The 20,764-nt window shown below is 44.9% G+C and overlaps 1 protein-coding gene across 1 annotated transcript in view; it reads left to right on the top strand.

Annotated features, from left to right (window-relative positions):
- The first annotated feature begins 5,744 nt into the window (after positions 1 to 5,744).
- The window catches only part of MYO5C (myosin VC), a 117,707-nt gene continuing 102,687 nt past the window's right edge, over positions 5,745 to 20,764 (top strand). The window contains exon 1 of the mRNA XM_025295604.3: positions 5,745 to 5,973. Coding sequence (XP_025151389.2) covers positions 5,947 to 5,973 — 27 coding nt within the window. The 5' untranslated portion in view covers positions 5,745 to 5,946. The remainder of the gene's footprint in view (positions 5,974 to 20,764) is intronic.

Below are 20,764 nucleotides of genomic sequence, written 5' to 3'. Positions count from 1 at the left end.
TTTTCACTCTCCTCTTTCACTTTCATCAAGAGGCTCTTTAGTTCTTCTTCACTTTCTTCCATAAGGATGGTGTCATCTGCATATCTGAGGTTATTGACATTTCTCCCAGCGATCTTGATTCCAGCTTGTGCTTCCTCCAGCCCAGCATTTCTCATGATGTACTCTGCATATATACAAAGTGACAATATACAGCCTTGACGTACTCCTTCTCCTATTTGGAACCAGTCTGTTGTTCCATGTCCAGTTCTAACTGTTGCTTCCTGACCTGCATATAGATTTCTCAAGAGGCAAGTCAGGTGGTCTGGTATTCCCATCTCTTTCAGAATTTTCCACAGTCTGTTGTGATCCACAGACTTAAAAGCTTTGGCATAGTCAATAAAGCAGAAATAGATGGTTTTCTGGAACTCTTGCTTTTTCAATGATCCAGCAGATGTTGGCAATTTGATCTCTGGTTCCTCCGCCTTTTCTAAAACCTGCTTGGACATCTGGAAGTTCACAGTTCACATATTGCTGACGCCTGGCTTGGAGAATTTTGAGCATTACTTTACTAGCGTGTGAGATGAGTGCAACTGTGTGATAGTTTGAGCATTCTTTGGCATTGCCTTTCTTTGGGATTGGAATGAAAACTGACCTTTTCCAGTCCTGTGACCACTGCTGAGTTGTCCAAATTTGCTGGCCTATTGAGTGCAGCACTTTCACAGCATCATCTTCCAGGATTTAAAATAGCTCAACTGGAATTCCATCACCTCCAGTAGCTTTGTTCATAGTGATGCTTCCTAAGGCCCACTTGACTTCACATTCCAGGACGTCTGGCTCTAGGTCAGTGATCACACCATTGTGATTATCTGGGTCGTGAAGATCTTTTTTGTACAGTTCTTCTGTGTATTCTTGCCACCTCTTTTTAATAGCTTTCCTTCTGTTAGGTCCATACCATTCTGTCCTTTATTGAGCCCATCTTTGCATGAAATGTTCCCTTAGTATCTCTGATTTTCCCAAAGAGATCTCTAGTCTTTCCCATTCTATTGTTTTCCTCTATTTCTTTGCAGTGATCACTGAGGAAGGCTTTCTTATCTCTTCTTGCTATTCTTTGGAATTCTGCATTCAAATGGGTATGTCTTTCCTTTTCTCCTTTGCTTTTCACTTCCCTTCTTTTCACAGCTATTTGTAAGGCCTCCTCAAGCAGCCATTTTGCCTTTTTGCATTTCTTTTTCTTGGGGTTGGTCTTGTTCACTGTCTCCCATACAATGTCAGGAACCTCCGTCCATAGTTCATCAGGCACTCTGTCTATCAGATCTAGGCCCTTAAATCTATTTCTCACTTCCACTGTATAATCATAAGGGATTTGATTTAGGTCATACCTGAATGGTCTAGTGGTTTTCCCCACTTTCTTCAATCTAAGTCTGAATTTGGCAATAAGGAGTTCATGATCTGAGCCACAGTCAGCTCCCAGTCTTGTTTTTGCTGACTGTATGGAGCTTCTCCATCTTTGGCTGCGAAGAATATAATCAATCTGATTTTGGTGTTGGCCATCTGGTGATGTCCATGTGTACAGTCTTCTCTTGTGTTGTTGGAAGAGGGTGTTTGCTATGACCAGTACGTTCTCTTGGTAAAACTCTATTCACCTTTGCCCTCCTTCATTCTGTACTCTAAGGCCAAATTTGTTTGTTACTCCAAGTGTTTCTTGACTTCCTACTTTTGCATTCCAGTCCCATATAACAAAAAGGACATCTTTTTTGGGTGTTAGTTCTAAAAGGTCTTGTGGGTCTTCATAAAACCATTCAACTTCAGCGTCTTCAGCGTTACTATTGGGGCACAGACTTGGATTACTGTGATATTGAACGGTTTACCTTGGAAATGAACAGAGATCATTCTGTCATTTTTGAGATTGCATCCAAGTACTGCATTTGAAAATTTCTGTTTACCAAAGGGGAAAGGAAGTATGGGTAAATTGGGATTATGGGATTAATAGATACAAACTATTATTATAAATAAAAGAGATAAGCAACAGGATTTACTGTAGCTGTTCCTGTATAGCACAAGGCACTATATTCAATATCTTATAATAATCTATAATAGAAAATAATCTAAAATATATACATATATGAGAAAGAAATAAGCCTTGCCTGAGTCCTTGTTTTTGTTTTCTCTGTTTTTAAAAATTATATACACCTAACAGAACCCCAAGGTACATGAAGTAAAATTTGACAAAACTGAAAGGATAAATTGACAGCAATAATAATTGTAGCCATCAATATCATGCTGCTGCTGCTGCTAAGTCGCTTCAGTTGTGTCCGACTCTGTGCGACCCCATAGATGGCAGCCCACCAGGCGTCCCTGTCCCTGGGATTCTCCAGGCAAGAACACTGGAGTGGGTTGCCGTTTCCTTCTCCAATGCATGAAAGTAAAAAGTGAAAGTGAAGTCGCTCAGTTGTGTCCACTCTAGCAACCCCATGGACTGCAGCCTACCAGGCTCCTCCGTCCATGGGATTTTTCAGGAAAAAGTACTGGAGTGGGGTGCTATTGCCTTCTCCAATCCCCTTCATAGCCTGCCAGAAAATTTGCTAAATATCTGACCGTGCTCACGGTTTCATTGGTCTGATCCTTGGCACAGAGAAGAGAAAGGACAGAAGAACCCCCACTGGCTTGTGTAACAGAGTCTCTCAGTTGTGCCCCCTGCCACCCGCCTGTTCACGGGAGGTTCAAGGAAACAAGAAACGAGAGATTGTAAAAGTCCCTCCAGCAATAGGAGCGAGGACCTCTTACCTTACCCGGAGGTCTTCTGGAATCTGAGACTGGGCTGTGTGAGCTTTCTGCTGAGTTCGTTTTTCACTGTCCCGGTTTCCGGCACGATGGGCCTTCCCCTGCTCTGGGTTTCTTTGCCTTCTGCCTCTAGTGCCAGGAGCTTCACTGAGTTGGGCTCCTCCTGTGCTTGGCCTCTTCTGCACAGAGGTTGGTTCAGCCAGGTTAAATCCAAGTCATGGCACCAGAGATGTCACGTGAGTGTATGCTCCTCGGTTCTTTGTCTCGTCACAACAAAGATTTGGAGTGACGGACATTAAAGCCCTCAGCACGTCACAGCTTTTGGGTTTTGGACAAACCGTGTTATAGCTCTTAGGCAAATCAGTGTTACAGCTCTATTTTATTTACAAGATAGCAGGAGAATCCATCCTTGAAGCGTGAGGGCATGCCAACCTAAAGACTTGAAGAGAAGAGAGTGGAGGAGCGTGCGGGGGAGGGAGACAGAGAGAGGGAAAGAGAGAGAAAGAGCGCACGCATGTAATTAGCAGAAGTAGACAAAATCAGCAAGAATATATAAGACTTGAAAACAATATTAACCACCTTGATCTAACTGACATTTATAGAACCCTTTACCTATATTCTTTCGAAGTACATACTGATTATTCTTCAGAATAAATCACATGCAAGACAATGAAAAGAGTTTAGTACATTGAACAATATTGAGATCACATAAAGAATGTTCTCTGACCAAAGTAGAAAAGGGAAGCAAATTAGAAATCAACAGAATCAAATTAGAAGAAAATAGAAGGAAATTTGAAAAATATGCAAATATTTGGAAATTAAATAAGATACTTCTAATAACAAAGAAGAAATCACAAGGAAAATTAGAAAATATTTTGAACTCTTCATTTTCTTTCAAAATAAACATGCAACAAAGTCAAAGTATATGAGATGTTACCAAAGCCGATCATAGAAGGAAACTGATAACTTTAAATTTCTTTGTTAAAAAAGAAGCATTATTTGTAACAGCCACTTTGGGAGAAGGCAATGGCACCCTACTCCAGTACTCTTGCCTGGAAAATCCCATGGACGGAGGAGCTGGTAGGCTGCAGTCCATGGGGTTCACAAAGAGTCGGACACTTACTGAGCGACTTCACTTTCACTTTTCACTTTCATGCACTGGAGAAGGAAATGGCAACCCGCTCCAGTGTTCTTGCCTGGAGAATCCCAGGGACAGCGGGAGCCTGGTGGGCTGCCGTCTATGGGGTCACACAGAGTCGGACACGACTGAAGTGACATAGCAGCAGCAGCAGCATCCCCCCTTAGTGCTTTTTGCTGGTAATTAAAATGCTGCTTTATTGACTATGCCAAAGCCTTTGACTGTGTGGATCACAATAAACTGTGGAAAATTGAAAGAGATGGGAATACCAGGCCACCTGACCTGCCTCTTGAGAAACCTATATGCAGGTCAGGAAGCAACAGTTAGAACTGGACATGGAACAACAGACTGGTTCCAAATAGGAAAAGGAGTACGTCAAGGCTGTATATTGTCACCCTGCTTATTTAACTTATATGCAGAGTACATCATGAGAAACACTGGGCTGGAGGAAGCATAAGCTGGAATCAAGATTGCTGAGAGAAATATCAATAACCTCAAATATGCAGATGATACCACCCTTATGGCAGAAAGAGGAACTAAAAAGCCTCTTGATGAAAGTGAAAGAGAAAAGTGAAAAAGTTGGCTTAAAGCTCAACATTCAGAAAACTAAGATCATGGCATCTGGTCCCATCACTTCATGGCAAATAGATGGGGAAACAGTGGAAACAGTGTCAGATTTTAATTTTTTTTTTGGCTCCAAAATCACTGCAGATGGTGATTGCAGCCATGAAATTAAAAGACGCTTATTCCTTGGAAAGACGGAAGGTTATGACCAACCTAGATAGTATATTCAAAAGCAGAAACATTACTTTGCCAACAAAGGTCCATCTAGTCAAGGCTATAGTTTTTCCAGTGGTCATGTATGGATGTGAGAGTTGGACTGTGAAGAAAGCTGAAAGCCAAAGAATTAATGCTTTTGAACTGTGGTGTTGGAGAAGACTCTTGAGAGTCCCTTGGACTGCAAGGAGATCCTACCAGTCCATCCTAAAGGAGATCAGTCCTGGGTGTTCTTTGGAAGGACTGACGCTAAAGCTGAAACTCCAGTACTTTGGCCACCTCATGCGAAGAGTTGACTCATTGGAAAAGACTCTGATGCTGGGAGGGATTGGGGGCAGGAGAAGAAGGAGAGGATAGAGGATGAGATGGCTGGATGGCATCACTTACTCGATGGACATGAGTTCGAGTGAACTCCGGGAGTTGGTGATGGACAGGGAGGCCTGGCCTGCTGCAGTTCATGGGGTCGCAGAGAGTTGGACACAACTGAGCAACTGAACTGAACTGAACTGACACCTGTACAATATTAAATATTCCTAGCCATGAAAACAGCATGACTTCCCATTCCAATGTTCTTTTTGACCCTTGAAAATAAATTCAAACATTTTCTCCACAAAGGTAAAGTGCGTTTTTGTCAGCAGATACTTCGTTTTCGTTGATATTACAAATACCTTGTTTTCTATCTTTCTATCATATTTTCTAACTGGCTATTGATCATACACAGGAGAATTATTCATTTTAACATCTGATTTTGAATCTAGTTACCTGACTGAACTCTTTAACAAGTTCTAGTGGTTCTCCTGGATTTTCTATGCAAATAGTTATATCCTATGCTCTTTCCATTAAGCACGCAGAGACCTAAAGAAGCTAAAACTTGGTCGGGAACGCTTTGGAACACACCTTTTTCCTGCTTTGAGAGCCAGCGAATCCCCAAGGGACTAGTTTTTGGCTGAGCGCTCTCCTGACCCCGCCAGGTGGACCCACTTAACCGCGGGAACCTGCGGGGCGGCGGGGCGCCCCGCCCGCAGTCCCCGTCCCGCCAATCACAGCGAGGCCTCGCCAGGTGGGCCGGGAAGGGCCAATCCGGGACTCCTTTCCTCCCCCGCCGCCAGCACTCGGGAAAGTTTCTCGGCTGCTGGAAAACTTCTCCCACAGCATGATCCGGCTGTAATTTGTTGGGCCTGCAGGACCGTTGCCTTCCGCTGGGCCGCCTAGCCGCCCGCCCAGCCCCCGAGCCTCTCATCTCCGCAGCCCTCGAGCTGCCCTGTCTGCCCATGGCGGTGGCCGAGCTATACACAAAGGTAGGCGGGAGGACCAGACCTAAGGGAGGGCGCGTGGGAGGGCAGCGGCCAGACACTAGTGCTGACTGTACCTGGCGGCCGGGCCAAACCTGTGCACCTGGCGTTCTCGCCTCGGGGAGGGGCTGCGGAGGAACTGCGGGTCCGGGAGTCGCCCCCTCGAGAGCTCCGGCCCCTGACCGTGGGGAAGGCCCTCTCTTCCCCACCCGTCCCCCGGCAGCCAGAGTCCCCTCGGGCTGGAAGACCGAGTGCGAGAGGCTGCTGCTCCGGACCCGAGCTTCTCGGTTTCCGGGGGGTCGCGTGTCCGTCCTGTTCCTGCGTCTCTCGGCCCCTCCTCCTGAGCCACAGGTGGAATCAGAGTTGCCCACGGAGACTTAGAAACCTCAGACATGGGCGAATAATAACATCCATAATCTTTCCTCTTGGGAGCCCCTTTGAGCACGTTGGCACAGAAGCTGGAACTGCAGCATTCAGGATGTTTCTAGAATTCCTGCATTCTGACTCTGGGAATCACTCTAGAGCATTCCTCTGAAACCTCCTCTTCGCCACCGGAGGGTTCCCTCCCCAACCCCTCCCCGCCACCCCACCCCAGTCTAGGAAGGCCAACATTCCCACACGGTGCCCAGAATCTTCTGAGATGAGCTTGGTTAAATACGAGGATAAAAAGTGTGAAAGTGTTGGCCCTTCTGAAAAAAAAATCCATTCTAATCGCTATAAAGCCATCCCCTACCCCAGTGGAGGAAATCTGTGGTCCCTGGTCCCCAGTATTCAAATGGATAAGACTAGAATTCAACAATTTCCCCTGACATGTGCCCTAGATTTATGTTTAAAAAGACACTTTTGCTGTAGAAATAAACAATAGCTGTAAATTTGTTTTAGTTGTTTAAGCAACTTTTTTTCTTCTACTTTGTTTAGTTAATAGTAAAAATATAAATTAAGCAAACTATTTCCCCCTCTAATGCATTTCCATTAACCAGAATTCTAAATGGCAGTGTTGGAATAGTTTTACCTGGGAGAATGTGAGTCATCAGATATTCAACCATGCTACTTAGGGCTTCAACTTATTGAAGGTAAAAGAAAATTCTTGAACAAAACTATTCTTGGAAGCTACTTTGGAGGACAGAGAAAAAAAATTTGATTAATCCATTTGAAGTAATTTTTCTTGAAGTAAAAATACAGGGATGTGAGGACACCTGTCATCAAGTGCCTCACACTAGAAATATTTATTAAATACCAACTACTAGGTACCTTGCCTGGAGAGTCCCAGGGACGGAAGAGCCTGGTGGGCTGCCGTCTATGGGGTCGCACAGAGTCGGACACGACTGAAGCGACTTAGCAGCAGCAGCAGCAGCAGGTACCAGGCACAATGTAGAAAAACTACTATGGACGAGTTTTCTAGAGGTGAGCTTGGATGGACAAAGACTGAGACTCCCAGAGCCAAAAGGCACCTTGATGGCCATCTCCACTCATTTTGTGTCCAAGTAGGTCCTGTGTCCATAAGCTGCTACCTTTCTTCCCGGTAGCCAGTCAGCCTCCACTTTGTCAGTTTCAGAGTACCCATCTGTGAAGCTCCTGTTTAGGTTTTAGTGAACTTGCTTTGTTAAAGAGTTCTTCTTTAAACTGAGACAAAAGCTTACACTCTCTCCCTTGCTTCCCTATCTCTCCCTCCCTCCACCTTCCTGCTTGGGGGTGGGGGAGGGTAGAAAAACATTTTAAGTGATAGTCTTGCCTCCAAGAGTTTTCTTTTTTAATTTAATGTATATATTTTTGGCTGCACTGGGTCTTCATTGCTGTGTGCGGGCTTTCTCTAGATGCAGTGAGCAGGGGCTACCCTTCATTGTGCTGCTCAGGCTTCTCATTGAGGTGGCTTCTCTTATTGCAAAGAAGAGGTTCTAGGCACTCAGGCTTCAGTAGCTGCAGCATGCGGGCTCAGTAGTTGGGACTCCCAGGCTCTAGAGCACAGGCTCAGTAGTTGTGGCGCATGGGTTTAGTTGCTCCTTGGTATGTAGAATCTTCCCGGATCGGGGATCAAACCCAAGTCCCCTGCATCACCAGACAGATTATTATCCACTGCACCACCAGGAAATCCCAGAAATTTTCTGGTTAATGAGATGTGAGTACTGTCAAGGAATTCAATTTGCTGAGGCCTGGAAAGCACGGAGGTGCCTGCTCAGGGGTAGGGCTGAGAAGGGGAAAATCTTGACTGCCAAAGAGTTAAGTCAGGGCTTCATACTCCAATGAAGATTTTGAATGGGGTGTTTTAGGAAGTCAGATATGCCAGCAGTGACCATGGGACTCTGTGCCTGTGGGAGAGGCTGGAGTCAGGTAGCTGAGTTCTCAGGTCATCCTAAATGTCCGGGAAAGAATCAGGGCTGCAGTATTAGAAGTGCAGGATGCAAGCTGAGTCCAGAGAGCTTAAGATAGATAAAGAAGAGAGACTGAGCTAGGGCCTCTGAGGGGGAGGGGTGAGCCAAGAACGACATGAGATTAGAGTCTGGATGATGGAAGCTGGATGGTGCTGTTGACGCAGGGACTTCAGGAGGAGGAGACGTTAGGGGAGTTACGAGGCAAGGTTTGTATCTGCAGAGGCTGAGGTGTTTGAGGGGGCTTCCTGGGAGCATTGCCCTGGCTGATTGGAGCCTGGTGTAGAGGATGGGCCTGGAGTTTCTGCCCAAAGGTAGCCACTGAAGCCCAGGCAGTGAGGGCCTCAGCAAGAGGTGAAAGAGAGCCAAGACAGGACACTAGGGCTGCATCCCCTCAGGAAGGGAGAGGAGGCTGAGGGGAGGCAGATGGAGCCACCGCAGGGAGGAGGACACGGGAGACCTGGCGTGGGAACCACAGGAAGAGGTTCTGAGAAAGGAGACTCCTGCGAGGCGAAGTGTTGAGAGTAGTTGCTGACAGTTGGAGTGTAAAATGACCCACCCCTTTTCAAAATCTGTTTGGCAATATGCCTTAGAAATGTTCAGAGCATTTGCTGTTCAGCAGCTGCACTATTTGAAATCTCTCTGAGAAAAACCGGTCCGGCCATCCTCTACTTGAGCCACTCTGGGGGCCCTTGTCACTTTCAGACTCACCAACCAGCCACAAGCTGCACCACCCCCCCCCAACCCCCGCATCGTCAGGAGCCACCTGCCAGCTCCTACCTTGGCTCATGCTTTGCCAGGCTTCCTGCTGCCCTGCAGTGCGTTCCTGCAGCTTCCCCACTTTGTGCCCTGGTACAGTATCTGTCTGTGCTGCTCACCAGAGCCTTACCTTTACAAATTCAATTTGAGCAGTGCCTCATCGCTCTCTTTTTAATCGAAGTACAGTTGATTTACAATATTGTATTCGTTTCAGGTGTACAGCAAAGTTACTCGGTTATATATCTTTTTTAAGATTATTTTCCTTGATAGACGAGTGCAAGATATTGAATGTTGTTCCCTGTGTTATACAGTAAACCCTTTTTGCTTATCTATCTTATCTATAGTAGTTTGAATCTGTTAATCCCATACTCCTGGTTTATCTCTCCCTCCTCCACTCCTTTCCCCCATTGGTAACCATAAGTTTGTTTCCCATGTGAGTCTGTTTTGTATATAGATCCATTTGTATTATTTTTTTGATTATACATGTAAGTGGTATAATATTTGTCTTTCTCCAACTTAATGTGATATTCTCTAGGTCCATCCATGTTGCTGCAAATGAAAGTATTTCATTCTTTTTTATGGCTGAATGTGTGTGTGTGTGTGTGTGTGTGTATGAGAAACACATCTTCTTAAGCCAGTCATCTGTTGATGGGCACTGGATTGTCTCCATGTCTTGGCTGTTATGAATAGTGCTGCTATGAACATTGCAGGGCATGTATCCTTTTGAATTAGAGTTTTCATCTTTTTCGGATATAGGCCCAGGATTGGGATTGCTGAATAATACGGTAGTGCTATTTTTAGTTTTTTAAGGAACCTCCATACTGTTTTCCATAGTGACCATCAATTTATATTCCTACCAACAGTGTCAGAAGGTTTTTTTTCCCACACCCACTCCTGCATTTATTAGTTGTAGACATTTTGATGATGGGTAGTATGGTCACTATGAGGCGATACCTCATTATGGTTTTAATTTGCATTTCTCTAATAATAATTAATTATTATTAGTTGTTGTTTAGTAGCTAAGTTGTGTCCGACTCTTGTGACCCCATGGACTGTGGCCTGCCAGGCTCCTCTGTCCATGGGATTTCCCAGGCAAGAATACTAAAGTGAGTTGCCATTTCCTTCTCTGAGGCATCTTCCCAGCCCAGGGATTGAAACCACATCTCCTCTGTCTCCTGCATTGGCAGACAGATTCTTTACCATTGAGCCAACCAGGGAAGCCCAATCATTATTAACTAATTGCTAATAATTAGCAGCGTCAAGCATCTTTTCATGTGCCCATTGCCCATCTGTATGTATTCTTTGGACAAATGTCTATTGATGTCTTCTGCCCATTTTTTCATTGGGTTGTTTATTTTATTTTGAGTTGTATGGGGGTACTTGTGTATTTTGGATATTAACCTCTTGTTGAGGTTAACTCACATTGTTGAGCAGTGCCTCTTCTGAGAAATTTTTGCAGCCAGTCCCTCCATCCAGGCACATTTCATGATGATGTAGCAGCTCCTTAACTCTTTCTCCCCTGTTGACCAAGAGTTTCTAGAGAACAGGGAGCAGTAAGGACTCAGTAAATGTTTGATGTGTGCATGCATGAATGAGTTTTTCTGCTTTCAGAAAGAGCTATGGGCATGACAAAGATGGTATGGATCATGGTTACTTTTATCTTATAGTCACTGACTACTTATTATGTGCCAGATGCCATCCTCAGAGGTTTGTGAACTTTATCCTCAGAGCATCTTTCATTTAATCTGAATGCACTGGTCATAACAAACACCCTCTTCCAACAACACAAGAGAAGACTCTATACATGGACATCACCCGATGGTCAACACCAAAATCAGATTGATTATATTCTTTGCAGCCAAAGATGGAGAAGCTCTATACAGTCAGCAAAAACAAGACCAGGAGCTGACTGTGGCTCAGACCATGAACTCCTTATTGCCAAATTCAGACTTAAATTGAAGAAAGTAGGGAAAACCACTAGACCATTCAGGTATGACCTAAATCAAATCCCTTATGATTATACAGTGAAAGTGAGAAATAGATTTAAGGGCCTAGATCTGATAGATAGAGTGCCTGATGAACTATGGAAAGAGGTTCATGACACTGTACAGGAGACAGGGATCAAGACCATTTCCATAGAAAAGAAATGCAAAAAAGCAAAATGGCTGTCTGGGGAGGCCTTGCAAATAGCTGTGAAAAGAAGAGAAGCGAAAAGCAAAGGAGAAAAGGAAAGATATAAACATCTGAATGCAGAGTTCCAAAAAATAGCAAGAAGAGATAAGAAAGCCTTCTTCAGCGATCAATGCAAAGAAATAGAGGAAAACAACAGAATGGGAAAGACTAGGGATCTCTTCAAGAAAATCAGAGATACCAAAGGAGCATTTCATGCAAAGATGAGCTCAATAAAGGACAGAAATGGTATGGACCTAACAGAAGCAGAAGATATTAAGAAGAGATGGCAAGAATACACAGAAGAACTGTACAAAAAAGATCTTCACGACCCAGATAATCATAATGGTGTGATCACTGACCTAGAGCCAGACATCCTGGAATGTGAAGTCAAGTGGGCCTTAGAAAGCATCACTACGAACAAAGCTAGTGGAGGTGATGGAATTCCAGTTGAGCTATTCCAAATCCTGAAAGATGATGCTGTGAAAGTGCTGCACTCAATAGGCCAGCACATTTGGAAAACTCAGCAATGGCCACAGGACTGGAAAAGGTCAGTTTTCATTCCAATCCCAAAGAAAGGCAATGCCAAAGAATGCTCAAACTGCCGCACAATTGCACTCATCTCACACGCTAGTAAAGTAATGCTCAAAATTCTCCAAGCCAGGCTTCAGCAATATGTGAACCGTGAACTTCCTGATGTTCAAGCTGGTTTTAGAAAAGGCAAAGGAACCAGAGATCAAATTGCCAACATCCGCTGGATCAGAGAAAAAGCAAGAGAGTTCCAGGAAAACATCTATTTCTGCTTTATTGACTATGCCAAAGCCTTGGACTGTGTGGATCACAATAAACTGTGGAAAATTCTGAAAGAGATGGGAATACCAGACCACCTAATCTGCCTCTTGAGAAATCTGTATGCAGGTCAGGAAGCAACAGTTCGAACTGGACATGGAACAACAGACTGGTTCCAAATAAGAAAAGGAGTTTGTCAAGGCTGTATATTGTCACCCTGTTTATTTAACTTATATGCAGAGTACATCATGAGAAACGCTGGACTGGAAGAAACACAAACTGGAAGCAAGATTGCCGGGAGAAATATCAATAACCTCAGATATGCAAATGACACCACCCTTATGGCCGAAAGTGAAGAGGAACTCAAAAGCCTCTTGATGAAAGTGAAAGTGGAGAGTGAAAAAGTTGGCTTAAAGCTCAACATTCAGAAAACGAAGATCATGGCATCTGGTCCCACCACTTCATGGGAAATAGATGGGGAAACAGTGGAAACAGTGTCAGACTTTATTTTTCTGGGCTCCAAAATCACTGCAGATGGTGACTGCAGCCATGAAATTAAAAGACGCTTACTCCTTGGAAGGAAAGTTATGACCAACCTAGATAGCATATTCAAAAGCAGAGACATTACTTTGCCAACAAAGGTCCGTCTAATCAAGGCTATGGTTTTTCCTGTGGTCATGTATGGATGTGAGAGTTGGACTGTGAAGAAGGCTGAGCGCCAAAGAATTGATGCTTTTGAACTGTGGTGTTGGAGAAGACTCTTGAGAGTCCCTTGGACTGCAAGGAGATCCAACCAGTCCATTCTGAAGGAGATCAGCCCTGGGATTTCTTTGTAAGGAATGATGCTAAAGCTGAAACTCCAGTACTTTGGTCACCTCATGCGAAGAGTTGACTCATTGGAAAAGACTCTGCTGCTGGGAGGGATTGGGGGCAGAAGGAGAAGGGGACGACAGAGGATGAGATGGCTGGATGGCATCACTGACTCGATGGATGTGAGTCTGAGTGAACTCCCGGAGTTGGTGATGGACAGGGAGGCCTGGTGTGCTGTGATTCATGGGGTCACAAAGAGTCGGACACGACTGAGCAACTGATCTGGTCTGATCTGATCTGCTGTGTTAGATATTGCTATCCCATTTTTACAAATCATTCAAACTTTCATGCATTGGAGAAGAAAATGGCAACCCACTCCAGTGTTCTTGCCTGGAGAATCCCAGGGACGGGGGAGCCTGGTGGGCTGCCGTCTATGGGGTCGCACAGAGTCGGACACGACTAAAGCGACTTAGCAGCAGCAGCAAGTAAGTTGCCTAAGGTTCCATAGAAGCAATCCAGCTAGGATTAAAAGCCTGTCTTCTTAATACATCCTACTGTTACCACCTATTCAACCACCTTCATCATCTTCAGTTTCTTCAAGGGATCTGACCTTTCTCCCCACAACACAGAGGACTTTTGGAAAGTCCATCCATTTCATGGCTACCTCCTCCAACATCTGGTTATTTATCAGATCAAATAACCTTCTAATAACTAATTAGTTATTCTAGTTACTTCTGATAACTAAAATGGAACCAATCCCAATGTCCAGCATAGGGCTAGAGTTAAGTGAATTACAGAAAAAAGAATAGTATGAAGCCATTGAAAATGCTACTTATGAAGAGTTCATAACAACATGGTAAAATGAGGACACAAGAATGTATCCGCTGTGTGATCATAAACAAATAAAATATGCAAAGTATGGAGACCATGTATATCAGTAACAATTCGGCAGTCAGTTCTCTAGCTGCAGAGGAGTCAAGGAGAATGAAGGCTGAGGAAGTATCTTTAGGTGTGGCCTCCAGGATGTCCTTGGCATTGCTTATCTTTTCTAAAACTGTGAGGGCAAGAGGGGACACCTGGGCATGATCACAGACTGAAGGTACGGAACTGGTGGAAGACTGAAATTTGAAGATATAAGAAAGGCACTAGGCATGGAATAGCTTCAGAAGGGACTGGTGGACCTGAGGCAGGGTGGCAGGAGTTAAGCCATGGAGCTGTTTAGAATGAGGTGCGGGCAGGACTGAGAGCGTGAGCAGAGTGACAGTGCTACCACACTCCTTACAGTGTCATTCCAGACCTGTCACCATCGAGGCCACCTTCCTCTGGAACATTTTCAATTCCTTGATGCCCGTCTTAGTGGCACAGCTCTCTAGGTCTGGTCTGCTCAGCCAGAGGACTGTGGAACTTGTGGGGCTGCAGCCTCCTGGGAGCAGCCCTCTGTGCAGGCGAGCATTAAGTCGTGTTCTGTTGGTTTTAAGCAGAGCTGCTGTGTGCTGCTCCTGGAATGCACTGACACGATGACGGGGCTAAGTCTTGGCTCCGCTGCTTCCTAACTGGATGACATTGAGCAAGTTACTTAACTTCGCTGAGTTTCCACACCCATAGAATGGATTTAAGTCTTGACAGTCATTTTCATTGATTTTTACACAAGTCAATAAATAACTTATATAAAATCCCTAGCACAATACCTGACACATAATGCTTAATAGAGGTTAGTTGTTTTTTTTTTAATATTGATCCTATTGTAATACAGTTAATTTTTGGTACCTAACCATTGGATGTTACATTTATTCCTGTTTAATTTTCCATCTTGTTGTTCAGTGTTCTGCAGCTTATCAAAACCTTTTTGAATCTTTAAAAAAAATTTTTTTTAATCTTGATCATCTTTAGCTCATCATTTAATGTGCATATTTGATACACGTGTTCTGGTTTTTTTTATCTAAGATATTGGTGATGGTGATGAATGCAGGGTGCAGCAGTAGAGCTTTATAGCATGCTTCTAAAGACCTTAAATTGCTCTTTCTAATTAATCAGGACTCAGGTCTTACCGCAGATTCACAAATTATATTATCCTTTACCCATCTCTTTCTCTTTCTTGAGCTTGAGGAATTCACAAGGCATCTTCACAGAAGTTCTGCTGAGACTCAGATATGCAAGGTCAAGAGAAATGCAGCCCAGGGCCTCAGTCTAAAATAAGGTCAAAACTGAGTTGAGTAATTTCCATTTGGGTATTCTAAACAGTTTTAGACTTCTATATATCATTAACCACTCTGGAAAATTAGATTTATCTATCATATTATATTTATCTATTGTATTATGTATGAATAGTTTAGGGATTTCCTTGGCAGTCCGGTGGTTAAGAGTCCACGCTCCCAATATGGGCGGTGTGGGTTCAATCCCTGGTTGGGAAACTAAGGTCCTGCATATTGCATGGCGTGGCCAAAAAAGAAAAAAATTAAATTATATATGAGTAGTTCAAAAGAGTATAAAAAGGGGGATGTAAAGACTAAAATACCAAGTTTATTTGTGCAAACTACTTGGAATTTGAATTTTTGCACATAAATTTTTATGTTTTATACTATCTATGGGGAGATCACTGTATTGAGTTCCAGGGCACAGAGACAAGGCTCCTGAAGCTCACATGCCAGTGGTGGAGAAGGGAAGCTACCTGAAAGCCGGGGAAGGGGCAGAGAGAGCTCTGAATAGGAAGCATCCAGTCCTGCCTGGGGTGGAGGGTATAGTGGGTGGGTCGGGGGGGAACTACCACATGTGGGAGTCTTGAATTGACTCCGACTGCTCAGAGCAGTTTGCTCACTGCAGGGGAGAGGATGGTTGACACTGTGGGTGGAGGAACAGAAAGTGCACAGCAAAGAGTCAGGAAGAGTTTGGCATGTTCCAGAATCTGCTAGTGGTTCGGGTGGCAGCAAGCAGGGGATGGACTGAAAATGAAGGTGAGTGAGGCCTGAGTAGGAGAACTGGCTTGACAGTGGTTCCCAGGCCTGGATGTTTACCACCATCCATCAGGGGGCATTTTTAGTCTTCATCTTGCTGGGCCCCACTCATGGAAATTCAGGTGTGGGTAAAGGACTCTGTGTGTCCACAGAAACCGTGCGTTCAGCCTGGTTGAGGAAGCACTCAGCAGGCTGTGGGACCCGTCAGGAGATTGGTGGGGGCAGCACAGGGGAAGCGATGGGTGGCCGTGCATGGGGGAGTGGATGGGGCACACAGGTGGGCCCTGTTTAAGATGTAGGCCCTCTAGCACCTGGTGTCCATTAGGTTGTTAGGGGTGAAGGGAAGGCAAGTGGGGGTGCCCAGCAGTGTCCCAGGTTTCTGATTTGAGGAGTAAGAGAATTGAGGAGGAAGATCGCGTTTGAGGCTGGTATAGTGATCACTTGAGCCCTGCAGTTGTGTGTCAGAAGACATTTAAGGGGTGACATATGGGAGACAGGTGGAAATGTGGTCTAGACCCACTGAGAGATCTGGGCTGGAAGGCCTCCATGGTGCTGGGGGAGTGGTGGAAGCTGTGGGCATGGCTGAAAGGCTCCAGAAACAGTCTGTCATGAGGAGAGGCCACCAGGACCTTGGGAGACACAGGAGGAGGCTGGGGAGCAGAGAGGAGCCTGGAGGAATGGCTGAGGTGGAGGAGGAGGAGAGAGGGAGTGTGGGGCCACTGCTCTGGCCTGGCTGACCGAGAGTGTGGAGACCCCCTTCCAGTTCAGAGAGTGGCGAGGAAGAAGACCCCCCGCACCCTACACGCCGAGTAAAGTCTCCAAGCCATTCAGTGCCTGATACCAGTAGATCCCTTAAATAGGCAGGAGACATGAGCACGTGCCACTCTCATCTCGTCTGAGCATGTAGGGGGGAAGGATGTGGCCTGTCCCTGGGGATGTGTCACTTCCTGAGGGTCAGGACTCCTGAAGCCTTTGCCTCCTTCCCCAGCCTCCTGGGCTGGCTGCTGCTAAGTCACTTCAGTCATGTCTGACTCTGTGCGACCCCATAGATGGCAGTCCACCAGATTCCCCCGTCCCTGGGATTCTCCAGGCAAGAACACTGGAGTGGGTTGCCATTTCCTTCTCCAATGTATGAAGGTGAAAAGTGAAAGTGAAGTTGCTCAGTTGTGTCTGACTCTGCGACCCCATGGACTGCAGCCTGCCAGGCTCCTCCATCCATGGGATTTTCCAGGCAAGAGTACTGGAGTGGGGTGCCATTGCCTTCTCTCTGGGCTGGGGCACACCATGATTTCCCTCTGTGGGAGGTGGGCCTCTCCTCTCTCCTGGCCCCACTGCAGGCGGCCCTGGAGGGCTTGGCAGGTGCCCGAGTCCGGAGGCACCTGCCCTAATAGGAAGGAGCCATCCTGGGGAGGTCATATGAGAGCTAGTCACATTGTTTGTCCAAACGCTGCAAAGGTAGCTCTCTCTCCGCTTTGAAGTGTGGCCTTGTGGGTCGAAGAATGTGCAGCAGGAGGGCAGGACCTAATGGGTGTAACTGAGGTGGAACTGGGTAAACTTGGGCTGTTTACTTACCAGGTTGGGTCTCAGCTGTGGGGCTCTAAACAGCTGACAGCCTTGCCGGCGGAGACACCAGGCTTGGTGGAGTGTGGGCAGTCCGGGGGTCTAGGGCTGAGGAGGACATTTGTGTTCTTGCTGGAGAAAAACAGACTTTGGTTTCATGCGACCTATTAACATTTCATGCTACTTTGAGCTGAAACAAACCAGCCTGTGCACTCTCAAGGAGACGGTTGCATTGAGAGTTCAGGATTATTTTCTAGGCAGGCTCATTTAATTAACAAGTAGTTCAAAGAAGGAGTCCCAAGCTTTGGCTTCCTGGAGTCCTGGCCTTTGAGATGCTCTGTGTGGTATTTGGTGAGTTACTGACCTCTCTGGGCTGGAGTTTGGGAATCAGTTAAACAAAGGGCTTGGGTTGGTTTAGTGATTTTTGCATCACTTCTCAGAGCCCAAGGATTCCATGGAAAGGCCTGGGGGACCTCAGCTGCAGAACATGGTAGGCTACCACCATTTCGTTTGAAGCGATCTCTAAAAAGAACTTTGACCGGCAACTTGGAAAAGACAATCTCCCGGGACCCTTTCAGCTATAAAATTCTATAGTGGCCAACTCTTGATAAATGGGATAGTCTCAAATTATTTTTATCATAAAAATATTAGTGATTTCAGTTTTATAAATTTAGTAATAATGTTTTCGATAGCAGATCTCATGTGAAAAACAGTAGCCCATGGCTACAAGTATGTGTGGAGTGTGGGTGTGGGTGTCTGTGCTTGTGAGGCTTCTGTCCACCTGTTTGCATGGGTGTGTATTTCAAGTGTGTGTCATCACCTGCCAGGTCATTCTTTTTTAATATTTGTTTATTTATTTGTCTGTGCTGGGTCTTAGTTGCAGCATATGGTATCTAGTTCCCTAACCAGGGATGGAACCCCAGCCCCCTGTATTGGGTGCATGGAGTCTTAACCACTGGACCACCAGGGAAGTCCCTGCCAAGTCATTCTTTCTTTCTCTTTAATATTTAGTTATTTATTTGGCTGCACTGGGTCTTATCTGTGGCATGTAGCATCTTCGATCTTTGTTGCAGCACATGGAATCCTTTAGTTCTGGCATGTGAACCCTTAGTTGTGGCGTGTGGGATCTAGTTCCCTGACCCCCAGCCCCCTGCATTGGGAGTGTGGAATTGCTAGCCACTGGACCACCAGGGAAGTCCCTGCTGGGTCATTCTTCCATTTTCTCTCTCTCTGTTTCCCTCCCACCCACCCCACCCCACTCACAAATATTACTCACCCCATGCCACATTTCAGCAAGCTCCTACTCTTAGCTAGCTGTCAAGAATTAAAGCAACCCAGACAACTTAGGGAGTCATGATTGATATCAAATCAATGATATACATACATTTTTGTTTGATAAGTGAGGTAGCTTATATTAACTAATAGATTAATAAATGTGCTTCTCAGCCAACTTTGTCCTAATCAGTCCTGGTACCTGAAACTTTGTTTTATACTTATTCTTTATTTCCTTCAACAACTTATTATGAAAATTTAAAGTATACAAAAGAGTTGAAAAAACTTTACAGTCAGCCTCTGTCCCACCACCTAGATTGCAGTATGAATATTTGACTGTATTTGTTGTATCGCATCTGTGCATCTTTTTATACTTCTGTCCACTCCTCAGCCCATCTTATTTTTGGAAGCATTTTAGGGTAATTGCATACATCAATATGTGTCCTCCTAAATATTTCAGTATGCACATTGTTCAGATTTCCATATTCAGTTTTTGGTTTTTGGCCACACCACATGGTTTGCAGCATCTTAGTTCTCTGACCAGGGATTAAACCTGAGTGATGGCAACAAAGGTGCCAAGTCCTAACCACTGGACCACCAGGGAATTTCCAAGAGTTCCATATTTGTTTAGTTCTTCGTGTAAAATTTCCAGACAACAAAATGTACCAATCTTAAGTGTACATCCTCTGAGGTTTGAAAAGTGCTTAACACCTATTAACCAAAACCCCTTCAAGGTGCAAAATGTTGCCATAGCCCACAAGAGTACCTCCCTGGACCCACCATACCTGGAGGCGACTATTGGTCTGAGTTTTTCTCCACATTATATTTGTTTTACTTGTTCTAATACTACATTTAAAGGACTCGTACAGAATGTACTCATTTGTGTACAGCTTCTTTAACTCAATCTAACACTTGGAGATTCACTCATGTTCTTGCTTGTATCAGTAGTTAATTCTTTTTATTGGTAAGTAGTAGTCCATTGTATGAGGATACCACAGTTTTATGTTTTTTTTATTCTCATGGACACAGAGTGGACACAGAGTCTAATTTTCAGCAGTTATGAATAAAGTTACTATGAAATGTTCATGTACAAGTCTTTTTGTAAACATATTTTTAATTTTTGCCTTGTTTTGTTTTGGCCATGATGCACACATGCAGGACCTTAGTTGCTTGACCAGGGGTCAAACCTGCCCCTTGCAGAAGTCTTATACACTGCCAGGGAAGTCCCATATTTTCCTTTAAAGATGATATATTCTGATTTACATTACTTATAAAAGTAAAATATGCAAAATGTAGAGACTATATAAAATCATAGTGAATAAGAATGAAAAATCATAATTATTGCCCAGAATTTTATGTAACTGAAATAAGCATGATCTCTCAACCTAGAGAAATATTTCCCCATGGTGGAAAGGCACCAGCAGACCACGGGCCATGTGTTCAGACCAGGCCGTCGTTTGGTCATGACGTTTGCCTTCTCAGCTGTCCAGAAGCAGAGGTTCACAGAGGACAGTGTCTTGTGCGTGACTGTCCCCAGAGTCAAGGATGCTGCCAGTGCCAGTTCAGTGACCAGGGACTATACTCAGCAGGATGGCAGGCGCTTAGGCAAAAGTGCCTTGACTTTTTCTCCTACAGGCACAAACATTGCCTGTTACAAGAATTTACACACTCGACAATTACCTTCAGAAAGTCCATCTGTTCTGGTGAGGGACAATGCCAGAGGACCAACATTCCTTTGGCCTTTGAGTATAAGGAGGTAGAACAGGGGTGCCACTGTAGACACCAGCCTGAACTGGTTGCTCATCTCAGGTCTGCTTCTGGGGAACCTGGAGTCCCTGAGGCTAGTTTTCTCTGGGAAATGAGGGTTAGATGCTGGATGGCCTATTAGGCTTCATCTAGATCTGGGATGGGTTATGAGCTATCCAGCCTCTGGATTCAGGAATTTTTCTAAGTGCTGCTTCATGTCTCCATGTGAGTGCTTCTCAACTCTTGTTCCTTTTGGCCTGGTTATGTCTCAGGGTAGAGGGGCATCCCGTAAGGGTACCCCATTGCTAGAAACCACTGATATGTGAGCAGAGAGATGCAAATATACACATATGCACATACAGCTCTAGGTTAGAG

The sequence above is a fragment of the Bubalus bubalis genome, chromosome 11 (genome assembly GCF_019923935.1).
Source record: "Bubalus bubalis isolate 160015118507 breed Murrah chromosome 11, NDDB_SH_1, whole genome shotgun sequence".
Classification (NCBI taxonomy): domain Eukaryota; kingdom Metazoa; phylum Chordata; class Mammalia; order Artiodactyla; family Bovidae; genus Bubalus; species Bubalus bubalis.
This window is presented reverse-complemented; position numbering and strand designations above follow the sequence as displayed.